The sequence below is a fragment of the Hibiscus syriacus genome, unplaced genomic scaffold, assembly GCF_006381635.1.
Source record: "Hibiscus syriacus cultivar Baekdansim isolate YM2019G1 unplaced genomic scaffold, ASM638163v2 tig00111199_pilon, whole genome shotgun sequence".
In the NCBI taxonomy this organism is placed as follows: Eukaryota; Viridiplantae; Streptophyta; class Magnoliopsida; order Malvales; family Malvaceae; genus Hibiscus; species Hibiscus syriacus.
In genome coordinates this window covers 107,828-124,411 of record NW_024063015.1, presented here as the reverse complement: position 1 = coordinate 124,411, position 16,584 = coordinate 107,828, and the positions used below count along the sequence as shown (strand labels likewise).

Here is a 16,584-nt window from a genome sequence, read left to right as displayed (position 1 = left end):
CACATGTATCGATACATGAAAATATAACATGTTCAAAATTGATAAAACCAATTTCAATATGACAAAACCGGTAAAGAGCTACCGGTTTATAAAAAACGAAACATCTTGAAAGTATCGATGCCTTACACAAAAGTATCGACACTTATGTAATAGGTAAATTTACAATGTAGGCTGTACAAAAAATACCGATTTAATGACAAAATATGTTTACATAAAATATCGATACTTTTTGTATATGTATCAAAACTTTTTGTCCAATATGCTTCCCAAACTAAATGCACGTAGAAAGTATCGATACCTAAAACAAATGTATCGATACATGACAATATAAAAAGTTGAAAATTAACAAAACCAGTTTCAATATGACAAAATAGGTAAGAAGATACCAATTAACACAAAAACAAAACGTCTCGAAAGTATCGATACCTTACACAAAAATATCGACACTTCAGTAAGAGTATTCAATATAAATAACATATCTGGTTACAAAAGAAACCCTAAAACTAGAGAAATATATAGAAGACGACAATCGTTTTAGCGATCGAGGGAAGTTAGTTATTGTGAAATAGTAATAGCATTTTTTTGGAAGCGTAGTTGTTTGTTTGTTGATGCAATCGAATCGAAAGGTATGTTGTCGAAACCCTACATTTTTAGTATTACAATATTCAGAAATAGGGGTTAGGTTTTTGAGTTTAGGGTTTTCTAAGTAAAGAAGCATTTGTTCGCAAGATGATGACCTTGAAATGAACTTATTATAGGTTGAAAGTTTAATCTTTGTTCGCGAAGATGATGACCTTTAAATGGAGCCCGAGAGTATCAACATTGAAGAAAATCGAAATCAACCACTGGGTGGATATATGTACTTCTAGTAAGTATCAATGTATTTATGTAATTATTCTTGAAATGGTAAATGGATTAAAGTATTTAATAACTTTTAATTGATTACAAATTTCAAATCTTGACAGTATGACTGAATACCAAATGATGCAGGAAGCTGATAATAATGTTGAATACATAGCCAATAAAACTCGAAGGGCAGGGTCCAAATGGTAAGCCAGGAATTGGTAAGATAATCTTTCTTTGAGGGTTTAGGGACTCAACCCATCCGAGGTAAGGATTGCATGATTGAACATTAAATACAATAGTTGTATTCATTTCTTTAATTGTTCTTCGTTGTATATAAAGATATCTTAAATGATATACGTTCACATTTCGAAACCAATAAGTTAGATGCATGCATTACCCAATATCCTCGAGATAGAGGACAAGAAATATGGCACTTAAAGATTTAGCAAGAGCGGTAGCTTCTGCTCTGCATGAAGAGCGAACATAGAATCAACTTTGTCATTATGCCTATACTGCTTAAGATAACCTGCAGAATGATAGGATTTGCATACAACTGTGAGCATTTTATTGGAAATCCCAAGTACTCCGCTAAAAAATCTGCAATAGAAATGTTCGGGTTAACCCATACTTTGGGTTTCCCATAAAATGCTCGTGGTTGTATGCAAATCCCTTCATTCAGTAGGTTCTCTTTAGTAGTATAGGCATAATGTCGAAGTTGATTCTAGGTTCAGTCTTCATATAGAGTAGAAGCTACCGCTCTTGGTAAATATTTAAGTGTCAGATTTCTTGTCCTCTGCCTCGAGGATATAGGGTACTACATGCATCTAACTTATTGGTTTTGAAACGTGAACGTATATCATTACAACTATCCTTATATACAATGAAGAACAATTCTTCAAGAACTGAATACAACTATTATATGTAATGTTCAATCATGCACTCCTTAAGTATGAGGGGTTCAGTCCCTAAACCCTCAAAGAAAGCTTGTCTTACCAATTCTTAGCTTACCATTTGGACCCTGCAAGGGGATTTTATTGACTATGCAGTCAACATGATTAACCTAGATAATCCCAACTATAGAACTAAATCTGGCCACGGCTTGTGGGAGACTCTATTCTACATACTGTTTGGCAAGGTTCAAGTACACGATACAAGGAAACATATGGAAAGGTCCAAGTATCGATACTCCATGTATCGGTTAAAAGTAACCAATTAGTGCATTGAAACCCATTGATGATTTCCTTTGCTTTACCTCTTTCAAGTGCATTGTAGATTTCTTTATGTATAAATCCAACATTCTGATAACCCATATATAAAGAGCTTTGTAGAAGTAATAGTTAAATTTACAAGGCGCACGGTAAAATTATACCTATGTAATGATAATAACGTAAACTTTTATATATGTATCATTACTTTGTTATATCGGTCTCGATACTTTAATTACACATAAAAGATCAAAGAATCTGCACGTAAAATGTATCGATACACACACACACATATACATATTTTACATACTTATAATTCCGAAACCTAATGCTTTTAAGTAATAGGTTAATTGACAATGAAAACAGTTAAAGTCATTTGATATCATTATAATATGAGTAAACAATGTACACGGTAACATATTGATAAAACTTGATAACAAATCAAGTAATTAACCGGTTATGTTATCGTCAGTTCTAAGGCTCCATCAACTTTAACTTTGTTAATTCCACTTAAAGGCTCAAACAATCTGCACGTAAAATGTATCGACACATACACATACAAACAAACATATATATTCATACTTATAATTTCGAAACCTATTACTTTAAAGTAATAGATTAATTTCCAATAAAAATGGTTAAAGTAAATCGGTATCATGATAATATGCGTAAACAATGTACATGGTAATATGTTGATAAAGCTTGATAACAAATAAAGTAATCAACCTGTTATGTTATTGTCGGATTTCTAAGGCTCCATCAGCTTAAATTTTGTTAACATTTTAGGTGTTACCTAATATGTTGATAATACTGATAACAAATTAATTAATTAACCTATTTTATTATCGTCGGATTTCTAATGCCCCATCAGCTTGAATAATGCGCTGCCTATTACGTTACATAAACACTACCTAATATGTTATTATGCTTGATAATGTTTCCAGTAATTAACTGGTTATGTTATCGTCGGATTTTTAAGGCTCCATCAGCTTAAACTTTGGTAACATTTTAGGTGTTACCTAATATGTTGATAATACTAATAACAAATTAAGTAATTAACCTATTTTGTTATCGTCGGATTTCTAAGGCCCCATCAGCTTTAATAATGCACTACCTATTACATTACATAAGCGCTACCTAATATGTTATCATGCTTGATAATGTTTCAAGTAATTAACCGGTTATGTTATCGTCGAATTTCTAAGGCTCTATCAGCTTAAACTTTGGTAACATTTTAGGCGTTACCTAATATGTTGATAATAATAATAACAACTTAATTAATTAACATATTTTGTTATCGTCTGATTTTCAAAGCCCCATCAGCTTTAAAAAGGCGCTACCTATTACGTTATATAAGCGCTACCTAATATGTTATTATGTTTGATAATGTTTACAGTAATTAACTGGTTATGTTATCGTCTATATTTTTTTGGCGTATTTTACATAGGACGATAACATAACCGGTTATTATTGTTTTTATTACCAACTCAAATAATATTTCCTGTTAAATCATATAACATTTATGGTATCGATTTTAATCAGTCACTTGTTTAACCAATCATGTCATTTTTAGCCGTATTTTAACCATATCACAGCAGAACTTCCCTAGAAATGATGAGCAGTTGACTCTCTTGAGTTTGATGGTTCACTTGGGTTTGATGGTGATCTCTATAATTTATTGCAACAGTTGTGAACAAGTCACAATTGCATGATTTTGGGTCCTTTTTAGTCTATGGAAAATAGGAAAATGATCACGTGCGGCAGTCTTAATATATGACTAAAAAAAAGTTCTACCGGTTTTGTTATTATTTTTTTAACAAAACCGATAAAAAAATTACCAGAAACATTATTATTTCTACCGGTTTTGTTATTATTGAGCATTTTACCAGTTTTATTAACAAATCCGGTAAAACGCTACTGGGTTTGTTAAAAAAATATTAATATTTTAGGTAAAAATAATAATGTTTTAGGTAATTTTTTACCGGTTTTGTTAAAAAATTAATAATAAAATCGGTAGAGCCTTTCTTTAGCCGTATATTAAGGGTGTCACACCGTAGAACTTCCCTTTCTATATATTATGAAGAAAAACATACATCTCTTTCTATATATTATGAAGAAATACATACATCTCTTTTTATATATTTTGAAGAAAAACATACATCTCCTTTTACCATTATTGCATTCTACTTATATGTTGTTCTATTTTCTTACTTTCACACTTCCATTATATTGAACATAAATACTTTCAAATTCATACACTAAACGCACTCAAAAGGCTTTAAATATTTATTTTTAAATATTTATTTCTTTTGCCGTTGCATATTAGTAAAAAAGTGTTTTTATTATTATTTATGATTAATAAATTATCCTCCAAAATAATGATTTAATGTAGCAAAACTAGTGAAACATTAGGATCTACACTAATGGCAAAGAAAGAAAAATAGGGTAGGCTTTGTTTCAAAGAAATGTAATTTAATAACATTAAAGGAAATGTATTCCATTAGCATAACATGTTCATATTTATCAATGGATCTATATAGTCCATTTTACGCAATTTTAAAACTTGAGATCTTGTATCAAAATATGATGAGAAGATTTAGATTTAAATAAAATTAAATTTAGGGTCTTCCGGAAAATGTTTTCTTCATTTTTCAGTGTTTGGTTGGAGGAAAACTAGTTGTTTAACGTAAAACATTTTCTTGGTCAACATAATTTCTTTTGTGTTTTCTGAAAAATGACTTACGGTCTGATTTTCTGTAAGTCATTTTCCAAACTTTTCACTTCAAAGAATAAATACTCAAAATAATTTTATTTTATGAATTTAATATTAATAAAATATTTTAATATCATTTTAATCAAAATATTAATTATTAAAATATTTAAAATATATTTATTAATATTTCTAATAATAATATAATATTATATTTTTAATATTATAATAAAATAATCAATTATATTATAATAATATAAGATATTATATTGTTATTTTAATAATATATAATAAATTATTAATAAAATTTATATTATTTATTAATTTCATAGAAATAATATTATTAAATTATTAATAATGAATAATATTATTTATATATTTAATATTAATATAATAATATTTTAATAAAAATATTTAAAATATGCGAATTAATATTTTCAAAATATAATATAACACTATTACTTTAATAAATAATTAATATACTTTATAATATTTTTATTAATAAAATTATAAAAATAATATTTTAATAATAAATAAATTATTTTAATATTTTAAAAATAATAATATTAAATTTTATGATAAATAATATTATTTATTTTATTTATTTTATAATAAATAATTTTTTAAAAATTTATCAATTAGTGAAAAAATAATTTAAACAATCTTTTTTAAACATCATAAAATAATTTTTAAAAAATATTTTTAAAAAAATATAATTTACCTTATAAATATACTTTTCAAAAAACGTTTTCGGTAAAATAAATGAATCATTATAAATGATTTTACATTCCCAGCCAGAATTGGGAAGAAAAGAAAAAGAAAAGGAGAGGGTCCCAGATCTGATATTGAATATTGATGGCATTATCGTAATTGCTGCCCCAAGATTTTACAAAGAAAGAAAAGAAAAACGATTGAAAAAGACAACTTTCTGTTTTATTTATTTAAAAAAGAAAAAGCATTGCTATTTGCTCATAGGCTTCGTCAACTTTTCTTTCGCTGCAGAGAAATTAAAAAGGAAAAAAGAAGAAGAAAATCTCCAGTTGCTTCTCAGTTCTCACAAATCCCCCAAAATGTGGGTCTTTCCTCTTTAGAACTCTCCTCCCACTGTTTCTATGTCTCCCTGATCCATCAAATTCTTCTTCTTCTTTGATCCATCTCTCTAACAGCCACTCCTTTAAAACTCATCAATTCTTTGGACGTTCCTCGCTGTTTCAAGAAACCCAGATCGGAATTCACTTCCTTTGATAGCAAACCGTAGTGGGATTCTAAATTTTTTTCACTATCCGTACCTTGAAAAGCCCCTTTTTTTAGTTGAAGTTTCGACCTTTTGTTATTCCGAAGTGATTTTTAATAAAGGGTATTGTTTTTAAAGGAAATGAGGGATGTTTTCATGGTTAGCAAGGATAGCTTTCGCTTGTTGGGGACCAGTGAGTCGATATGCCCGTATGAACAAGGATAATAACAACACCAGTAATAATGAGCTTGAAGAAGATTCTTCATCTTTACGTGATTCACTTCTTTGGTGTAGAGACCTTGAGAAACACTCTTATGGTGATTTCTCATTTGCTGTTGTTCAAGCCAATGAGATCATTGAAGATCATAGTCAAGTTGAGACCGGCAAAGATGCTACTTTTGTTGGTGTCTACGATGGACATGGCGGCCCTGATGCTTCTCGCTTTATCTCCGATCATCTCTTTCAAAACTTTATTAGTAACTTCTCTTCTTCTTCTTCTTCTTCTTCGTTTGTCAATTTTCTTATTTTCTCTCTTCTTGCTATCTTTTGATTTTGCAAATGATTTTTACTTTAGAGGACTAGTTTTTTCTTTTCCTGTTGATTTTTTAATTGGTGCTAATTAATTATGTTGTGATTTCTGTGACTGGTGCGTTGGGCTTTTGTACTTTATCTATTTTTTTAAAGAAAATTAAAAATTGGATATTTTTCTTGTACTTTATATGAATTTTAAGCCATCTTGAATCATCTTTTGTTTAGAATTTTATTGATTGTTATGAGTTTGTTGTAAATATAATTGCTTGTTTCCTTTTTTCACATTTGATTGTAAAAATTTGTCTGATTGTCTGTTTTTCTTGGACTTTACTGATAAAATGATGCGATGCCACATTTGATTTGGATATTATTTGGAATTCCAACTTGGTAAATGTAAATTTTGTTTCTAATATAAAATTGTTGTGGCTTCAAGTTGCAACAAACAAAGCAACTTAAAGTTGACTCTGAAAGCTCAATATCTGCTAAACAAATCAAGAGTATCGAATTTGATTCATCAGAATATACCTGGGACCGGATATTTCGTCATCAAAATGACAAAGGAGAAGCCCGATTTTCATTTCATTTTTCTAATTTCCTTTGATAGTGGACCTTGGTTCTTTATGATAATCAAAGAGAAGAGTGATATTCGAATAAGATTCATTAGAATATGCTCATGGCTCTATAGTTGCTAGTTCTCTTTACTGCCTGGTGGAGCCTATAACGAGGAGTATGTATTGTGGTCTTACTTTGGAAGTACATTAGCCATCTAGTTTGTATTGGATGCTTTTATAGCTACGGATTTTTATTGCTATGTAATTCATTTGATGTATCATTCAACAGGGTTTGCTCGAGCAGATGGAACCATCTCTGAAGATACACTTAAAAGTGCTTTCTCTGCAACCGAAGATGAGTTTCTGAATCTTGTACGTAGGTCGTGCGGAATAAAACCATTAATCGCAGCAATAGGATCTTGTTGTCTGGTTGGAGTTATATGGAGGGGAACGTTATACGTTGCTAATTTGGGCGATTCTCGAGTTGTAATTGGGTATTTAGGTAGATCGAACAAGATAGTTGCTGAGCAGTTGACTAGAGATCATAATGCAAGTATAGAGGAGGTGAGACAGGAACTCAGGTCATTGCATCCAGATGATTCTCATATTGTTGTTATGAAGCATGGAGTATGGCGTATTAAGGGCATCATTCAGGTATGGTTACTTTTCTCCATCATCTGATTTCCATGTTTTATGCTATGATGTATATGCTGTTATTTATGGGGACCACAACTAGGACACACAAACAAAAGAAGGTATACTTTCTTTTTCTTTTTAATTGGATCTCTTTACATAAGCAAACTGAAGCATAATTTGCTTGCTTAGTTATAAGATTGTTTGCGATGATTACATCCTTGAACAAGTAAGTTCAAGCTTCTTCTTTGTTTGCTCCTCTGATGGCGGCCTGCGTTTGCCGGTGAACAACGTGCACACACCCTACAAACACAACTGCTTGAACCCAAGACTTAGGGAGAATAACCCTCCTTTTTACCACTGAGGTCACTCAATGGATTTAGCTCGAACTATCTTTGTAATGTAATCCATTTGGGAAATACTCCACTTTTCTAGAACTCATTGTTTTGACTGGTATGATACACTAAGCACATTCAGTAAGCTTGTGTGCATTGTAGTTGATATGAACGTTTATCTTCGAAAAGTCTGATTTCTCTTGATCCTCACTTGGAGGTCGATTTGATGTTAGTTTGCTAGCAATACATTTTGTGTTTTGACTTTTCTATGTTCTTTGTGTTTACCTTGAATTACTATGAACGGATATCAGGTATCTAGATCTATAGGAGATGCATACTTGAAGCGGCCTGAGTTTTCTCTTGATCCTTCTTTCCCGCGATTTCACCTTTCCGAGCCCATTCGTCGACCTGTGTTAACAGCAGAACCATCCTTGTGCACCAGAGTGTTACAATCAAGTGATAAGTTCCTCATTTTCGCGTCCGACGGACTTTGGGAACATTTGACAAATCAGCAGGCAATCGAGATAGTTTATAAATATCCACGAGCAGTAAGTTCCATTTTCAGTGCATTGGCTTTTTACTATCGAACTTTTAAGTCTCTTATTTCGCTCTCCTGTTTCCTACCCAAAAAATTCTAGGGAATTGCAAGAAGGCTTGTTAAAACGGCTTTAAGTGAGGCAGCAAGGAAAAGGGAGATGAGATATGATGATCTTAAGAAGGTCGATAAAGGGATTCGACGGTTTTTCCATGACGATATTACGGTGGTTGTCATCTTCATAGACCATGAATCGTCTGGTACAAAGATGTCTGTACCTGAGCTATCTGTACGGGGATTCGTCGACACTATCGGACCATCAAACTTCAACATTCTCTGAGGTTTGATGATGTATATCAGCAAATAAACGGGCCTTATCATTTGAATCAATACCGTCACTTGAAATAACCACCCCCCCCTCCAAAAAAAACCAACTGGTAGCTGTTTCTGAAGTTTTTTTTCCAATTACCAAGCAACAATAATCTGAGCTAATTTTCATTATTGTCATTTACTTTTATATGCAACTTATGATGTTAAACCCTATAAGATAAGCTCCTTGTTTTTCATGTTCTTTCAAGTGATAACATTATTGGTCTTCGGAATTAAGGATTCTCTATGATCTTAATTACTGTAGCTAGAAACCAAACAGAATTCACATGTTTTACTTTAAGCAGCATGAAAGGCGCAACTATGGGACCAAATACATATTGTTGATCCAATCAATCTCCATAAATAAGCCAGAATTCTATTTTTTATTCAAAAATGAAAAAAAAATGTACCAAGACAACTGCAACTTTATTGAATGTCAGTCGGTTGAAGTAGTAGACCTAACCCAAGATGCTGAAAAAGTTCTAGTTATGAAGCTTATCCCCTAATAAAAGTACACTTGGCTGATATCAAACGATCAACAATACGAAGCTTCTTGCCTTTGGATTCCAGATTTTGAAATTTTACTTTACATTTTGGACTTCGAGTTCTCAATTTTTTCTCTGATGTTTAGAGCACCTGAAAAACCAGAACAGGGGTGTTGAGATCAGGATTGACAAGGTAGTTACATTCTCCAGTTAAACAAGCATAAACACGAATACACCTTGTAGTGATCGTCTGAGTACAAAACAACTTAATTAACAGATGCTACATGTTAATCTATACATACTGCATCTTTTTTGATCTAAAGATAAACGAAAGAAATTGCAATAGGAATGGTGTTTCAGATAGGCAGTTTATTTAGAGCAAGCAAAAGATGGTAAATACAACATCAAAAAAATGCATGAACGGAAACCAAAAGACTTAAAGGGCTAACAATTAAAGCAACTGCAGACACTTGATGTGCTTATTCCTGGATGATTAAAATTGAAATTCTTGTTCTTCTTTTCCTTCAAATTTACACATCACCACAGTATATACTATTTCACGCCAAGAAAGCATCATTGATATTCAATATAACATTAACATCCCCTTTGGTAGAGGTCATGGAGACAAGAAAAGAAAGGAAACAAGCTCAGTTTTACCAATCTTTTCCCTAACAATAACCAGAACCAAGGCCACTGCCTGCCCCATTGGAACCGCCCCTATATATATACAAACGTGTGCGGGTGGGTGTAAGAACAAAGGGCACCAAAGCCCTTACCTGTGTCCCTTCAAAACAATATACATGTATACTACTGTGTTAAAATCAATACCAGTAAACGATTAACATCTTTCTAATCCTAAATATAGAAACTGTTATCTGCTGCATTATTTTACCATTTGGTACAATCCTTAAACTAAACTTCCGAACCTCTTAACTAATTAATGGGAGGATAAGCGCAGTACGACACAGAACTATAACTCATTCGCAAATCTGCAACAAACTTAAGGCAAGCATAAACTAATGATATTGATGCAATGATAAACCAGAAGAAGAAAAACCCAAACTTTTTACCTTGAAAATTTTCTGCAGGTCACGAGCTTTTAATCGAATCAACAAAACCACTGCTAAGAAGCCTCTCTACATACTTGCCAAGAATGTCAACCTCCAAATTCACCTTTTGCCCAACTTCCTTCAAAGGGATCACCACTTTGTGTTGAGTATAATCCACCAACATAAAATTGAAACAAAGCTCCTCTTCAAACACATCCACCACAGTCAAACTAGTCCCATCCACAGCTATAAACCCTTTGGGCACCACATATTTCAACAATTTCTTATCAGCCTTAACTTTAATCCACAACGAATCCTTCTCCACCTCTTTCCCCACTATCACCCCAGTCCCATCAACGTGTCCCTGCACGAAATGACCCCCCATTCGACCCGTGGGCTGGATGGCCCGCTCCAAATTCACCAATGACCCAGGTTTCAGTTCACTCAATGAGGTCTTCCTCAGAGTTTCAGGAGCCAACCCAACCGTGAACTCTCCCGAATGAGTATCGAAATCCGTCACGGTCAGGCAAGTTCCATTTACGGCGATGCTGTCACCTAGGTGGGCATCTTGTAAAACTGTTTTGGCGAGTATTTTGAGATCGAAGCCGCCATGATCGGCCTTACCCAATTGCTTGACTTCACCCATTTCCTCGACGATGCCGGTGAAAAGGGATAGGATCATGGGGGTTTGAAAAGATTGGGTCTTGGGTGTGAGTCTGGATGGTTGGGTGAAAAGAGAAAGAGAGGAGGGTTTGAAAATGGGGTTGAATTTGAGGCGAGTTCTGGACGATGGAGTTTGAAGGAGGTTGAAGATTACTGGGTGTTTAGAAGGAGAGACTTTGGGGATTATGGAGAGCGAATTCAGAGATGTCGAGATCGCCATCTTGTTTGCTTTGCTTCTCTACCAAAATATGAAATCAGAACAAAGTAACTTCAGTCTGAAGTCCAAACTGCTCAATCTTAAACCCTTGTATGTTGCATCTAGGGTGTAGAGGCTCGAATAATGCCGAACTTGAATCGAACTCGAAAACTTAAAATGTAAACTCGACTTAAAAACGCGCGAGCTTAAAATTTTTAAACTCGACTCGAACTCAAAAAATAATATTATAACTCGACTCGAACTCGAAAAGGCTCAAACTCAAAAAAAATTCAAGAGCTCGATTAAAACTCGAAACTAAGCTCGATTAAAACTCGAAACTAAGCTCGATTAAAACTCGAAACTAAGCTCGATTAAAACTCGAAACTAAGCTTGATTCAAGCTCAATTTCGAGCTCGATTCAAGCTCAATTTCGAGCTCGATTCAAGCTCAATTGAAAATAGTTTTCAACTAGCAATTGACGCGCATCGGTTAGAACCTCATGAGCTGCGTCATTGCACCAGCACAAAGCTGCCCTTACCCTGAGTATCCTCGCCTTTTATAATATCCCAGCGCAAAACTTTCTTAAAACTACCGATGTGGGATACTGGAAATCTGAGATATAGTAAAAGATCATTACTGATAAGAAAGTTGATTGAACCTTAGACACTAGTCTATGAAGTGAATGACCAAACACATTATCACCCGAAACTGACATAGCATTCCCATGTTCGCCGACTCAGGTTGCTGATCCATAGCTTTGGATGTCGCATCTTCATCTCTGATAGGATCAACTTCCACAGGATTCAGTGCACTTGTGGTCATTTCACATGGAACAAGCACCGAAATTTCAGTGCCATTTCAAGTACTTAAACGTTTTATAAACTGAACTTAACATTTCTTTCTAGCATAATCGGATGGCTTTACACAAAAAGAGATCTCTTCCATAAAAGCTCAGTAGAATCATCTTGAATTCATGATTAAGTGAGTTAGCTAGGTAGCAACAATATTTACATAACAAAAGTAGACCTTGCAGTAATAAAGTTCAAAACTTTCATGGGATCAACCTATCCTAAGCCATTACAATCAATGATTTATGCAATTGTCATAACTTTAGCTCCCTAAACAAAGAGAACTAGTTGAAGGGTAAGGCTAAAAAACCTCCAATTTCCATGGAAATGAACTAATGATAAAAAGATGGACACATACCTCTCATTTATCTTACTCCTCTGCTCAGTGACAGAATGTTTTGATCGCATAGTTTTAGCCTTATCACTGTTCTTCCCATCTGCCTCTACAACCCTAGAAAAAGAGAAGAAGAATAATAAACAAAAAGGCACCATTTAAGAAACAATCATATAGAAATATGGTAATAGAGAGGAGAGGGAAAAGTGTAGGATCCAATCTAATAAAAATAACATTGCTGATGTTGGTGTTGTTATTGGCGTTGACAAAGAGAGTATGAGCATAAGGTCTTCTTTTTTTTAGCCAAACTAATCTTCCTCTTGACTTTCGATTCCTGTTTTCATTTCTTTTTTCTTCTCCGGGGGTTAATTATCGTTTAGCCATCGTAACCTTAGGGGTAAATTAGCTTTAGGCTCTCTAGATTTATGCATTTTGTACAAAAAAATCCCTCAATTGTTTAAATTTTAGCTTAAATTAGTCCTCACATTTAGGTTTTTCTTTATTTAGTCCATGTTTAGGATTGTTTTCTTTAATTAGTTGTGTATATTTATTTTGCATGTTGATATGTTAATGTATAAGTATGTTAATGATTTATTTATGAGTCACACAACATCATTTTGCATAATTTGTAAGTTACCTTCATGTGCATAACTTAAACCCTAAACCCTAAACCTTAACCCTAACATATAAACCCTAAACCTTAAATCCTATTACATAAACTCTAAACCCTAAATCCTAAACCTTATCACATAATTAGTTATGAGGTAAGTACAATATAATATCTTGATATTAAATGCTCAAACCCTTGATATTTATGATATTTTAACCCAAAACCTCAAAATATAACAACAATTTTAAAAAATAGTTATTAGAAATATTATAATTAGAAATATATTAAATATTTGTCATTAGATAAATAATTTTTTTTATTAATTTAAAGTAAATAAGAATATTTATTAAAAATAATTTTTAACCATTTTCAATTCAAGAATATTTATTCATCAATAATCTATTTTTAATATATTTTTAATAATGTAATTTTAAAAAATCTAAAATTATAATATAACATTTTTTTCGAGCTTCTCACGAGCTTTTCGAGTCGAATATCGAGTAGCTCGTTTCGGCTCGTTAAGAACTCGAGTCGAGTCCATTCGATCTGAGTATTTATCGAGCCAAGATCGAGTCGATCTCGAGTAGCTCGCGATCTGTCTCGTCTCATTTACAATCCTAGTTGCATCTGCAGATTGATCTCAGTCAACGGGAGAACCACCTACAATATTGATACATGGACGATGCTCCCTTTTATTTTTGGACTGTTCTGTTTGAGTTACCGATTTTATAAAAATTTCATTTTGATACTTACGTTTTCGTGTTATCATATTTTGGTCATTTAGAGGTAGGGGTGTTCAGATTAATCTACAATCGTTAACTATAGTCGTCTAATAGATATACTTGTTATATTTTATAGATTAATTAATTGAATTATTAATATTAAATAATTTAAATTAACCAAACCGTTAAAAATGACTATTAACTATTACAATTACAAATTTTGATAAATAATTAACTATTATTTAATCGTTAAAGAATTATAATTATGTTTATTAGAAAAATAAAATTAAAAAAGCTTAAAGTAAAGAAGTCTCCCACTTATACTTTGTTTTCTTTAGGTCCTTAAATTATTTTTTGATCAAAATAAATTCTTATATAATAATTTGAAGTTCTATTATATTTTCAATTAGAAACTTTTCAGTAATGAGATGTTGATATGCCACATAATATTTATTTTAATAATAAAATAATTTAAGAGTTTAAAAATATATATAGTTTAGAGCTTTATTTCAATAAAAAAAAGTTTAAATATTTATTTTGATCATATATAATAATTTAAGATCTATTATGACCAAAATAATAGTTTAGAGACTTAAAATACAAAAATATAAATTATTATTTTTAGTTTAGTCAAATTAAAATGGTTCATTTAATAACTAAAGTAATCTCGTGCTAATAGAACTGTTCTTAATTATTAACATACAATTATTGAGGTATGTAACCTTAATGATAATTTTTTCCCTTAATAATATGCAACCTTATCGAAATTCTCTCCAAATTTTTCTCTGAAATTCTCTCCTTCCCGTTCTCCTTGGGATCCCCTCCCGAAGTCGCCCACTGCATCTACATTTGAGAGATGGATTTCTATGGTCATCGTAGTCCTTTCTTTAACGACTAGATGAAAGGCAATTGCAATCATCTATGGCTTTCACAGTTTTTTTGGGCTTTTGTTTGTTTTTATTGATTTTCAGGAATCATTTCAGTGTATTCTCACAAATTAAGTCAAAGTAGTATCATCAGACCCCTTATCGTGGTCAGATGAGTCAAGTTTTTTTTGGTTGGATCCATCCTCTGAGGGACTTAGTTATGCGCAATCAGAGAATTTGGAGTTTATTGCTTCTCCTAATTAAGATAAAGACTTTTCTAATATGCTCCGAATTCTATATGGTGAGTTGCTATCATCTGCAATGGGCGGCTCCCAAATACCTCTAACTACCTATCGTCAATATCATGGAGGTAATTTCATATTGGGGTTAGGATACTGGTGTTTACTAGCCATTAATAAGGCGTTGGTTAAGTCCCCGAGTGGATGTCGGCAGTGCCCTAGATTTTTATTAAAAGTCGTTACGTCTATTGTCTGTTGTAGTCCTTTGCTTAAATATTGTTTTAGTTTGCTAGATTTTTATAATGGTTTGTTATCTCTGTTAATGGGATCACATCCTTGTTCCGTCCATAAGGTTGAGAATTTCTTTTACCATCGATATCCTCTTAAGGAAGTCTCGATGCAAGGTACCTATTACTAGTCATGGATAATTACCATTTCTTTTTTATGGTATTGTCTTAGAGAATCCATCAATAATGATGAGGAGTACGTATTGTTTGTTCGGTGGGTGCTCTTCTATCATCTTGTTAGTAAGTGTCCTCCACCTCAGTTTGTAAATGGAAGCTGTGATTATTTGGTTCACATACAATATCAATGGCTATTTCGAACCTGCTTTCCTCAGGTTAGCCTGATAATCAACTGGGAAAGCGTTTATTGGATGATGTGTGTCATAACTATTTTTTGGGTGGAACAATTAAATGTTATTTTAAAAAACGGTTACGACTTTTAATTTGGAAAATTCGGTGATTTGGAATTAAATTGGATAGAATTGAAAAAAGAGTCGCCATCGACCTTTGGGTTAGGTAGGTCGAATACCTAAAAACGTCTTTCAAAAATAATTTTAAGAAAAATTATTTTTAAGATGAAAAATTGGTATGTGTTTACAAAGAATCGATTAAAACAGGTTCAGGATTCGGTTACAGTCAATGAATGATTAGCACCCTTGAACTGCCCTTTCGGTACCATTTAATTTGTCGGTTGTCTTAATTGCGAAAATTAAAATTAAAATTGAAATATAAAAAATTCAATTCGAATTATTTACCTTTTATCGATTGAAGTTACTATTGAAAAATCAAACAAAAAATTAGATGGTAAAATAAAATATTGAATGCTAAACAAAAAGAAAATTTTTAGAAGATTACAAAAATTTAAGATAAAAATAATAATGATAAAGTGAAATAATGTCACAAGATAAATAAATAAAATTGAAGAAATTGTTAAAAATAAAAAAAAAACTCAAGAAAATGATAATTTTTAAAAGAAATAAAAAATATAAAATATAAAAATTAGGAAATAATAATAATAATAATTTTTAATTCTAAAAATGAAGAAAATGTTAAATGATCACCTAGTAATTAGACAAAATACCAAGCACACAAAATTAGTGATTAAAATAAAATTACTATAAAATTAAAAGACCAAAATAAAAGAATATAATTTACATTAGTGACTAAAATAAAACACGCATAAATTCCTAAGTCAAATAAAAATATAAAAAGTGACCAAAATGCAAAAATTAAAATAACAGTAGCTAAATCAGAAATTAACAGTGACTAAATTAAAATAAAACAACATCAACATGCATAATCAGAATAAAATAAAAAAGGGTGAACATAGTATAAAATA

At 31.9% G+C, this 16,584-nt stretch overlaps 2 protein-coding genes and 1 pseudogene across 2 annotated transcripts; 1 reads left to right on the top strand and 2 right to left on the bottom strand.

The window, feature by feature from the left end:
• Positions 1 to 5,727: 5,727 nt before the first annotated feature.
• On the top strand, positions 5,728 to 9,066 carry LOC120155607 (probable protein phosphatase 2C 25). The gene is made up of 4 exons (XM_039167125.1): positions 5,728 to 6,471; positions 7,367 to 7,731; positions 8,357 to 8,593; positions 8,684 to 9,066. Exons 1-4 carry the CDS (start codon positions 6,144 to 6,146, stop codon positions 8,918 to 8,920), a joined length of 1,167 nt encoding a protein of 388 aa, XP_039023056.1. The 5' UTR covers positions 5,728 to 6,143; the 3' UTR covers positions 8,921 to 9,066.
• Positions 9,067 to 9,419: 353 nt separating this feature from the next.
• On the bottom strand, positions 9,420 to 11,412 carry LOC120155612 (riboflavin synthase-like). Its single transcript, XM_039167129.1, has 2 exons — positions 10,505 to 11,412; positions 9,420 to 9,585 (listed from the first exon to the last, which is right to left on the bottom strand). The coding sequence occupies exon 1, from the start codon at positions 11,364 to 11,366 to the stop codon at positions 10,524 to 10,526; it is 843 nt and encodes a 280-aa protein (XP_039023060.1). The 5' UTR covers positions 11,367 to 11,412; the 3' UTR covers positions 9,420 to 9,585; positions 10,505 to 10,523.
• A 330-nt stretch (positions 11,413 to 11,742) lies between these two features.
• Positions 11,743 to 11,872, bottom strand: LOC120155637 (annotated as a pseudogene).
• Positions 11,873 to 16,584: the final 4,712 nt, after the last annotated feature.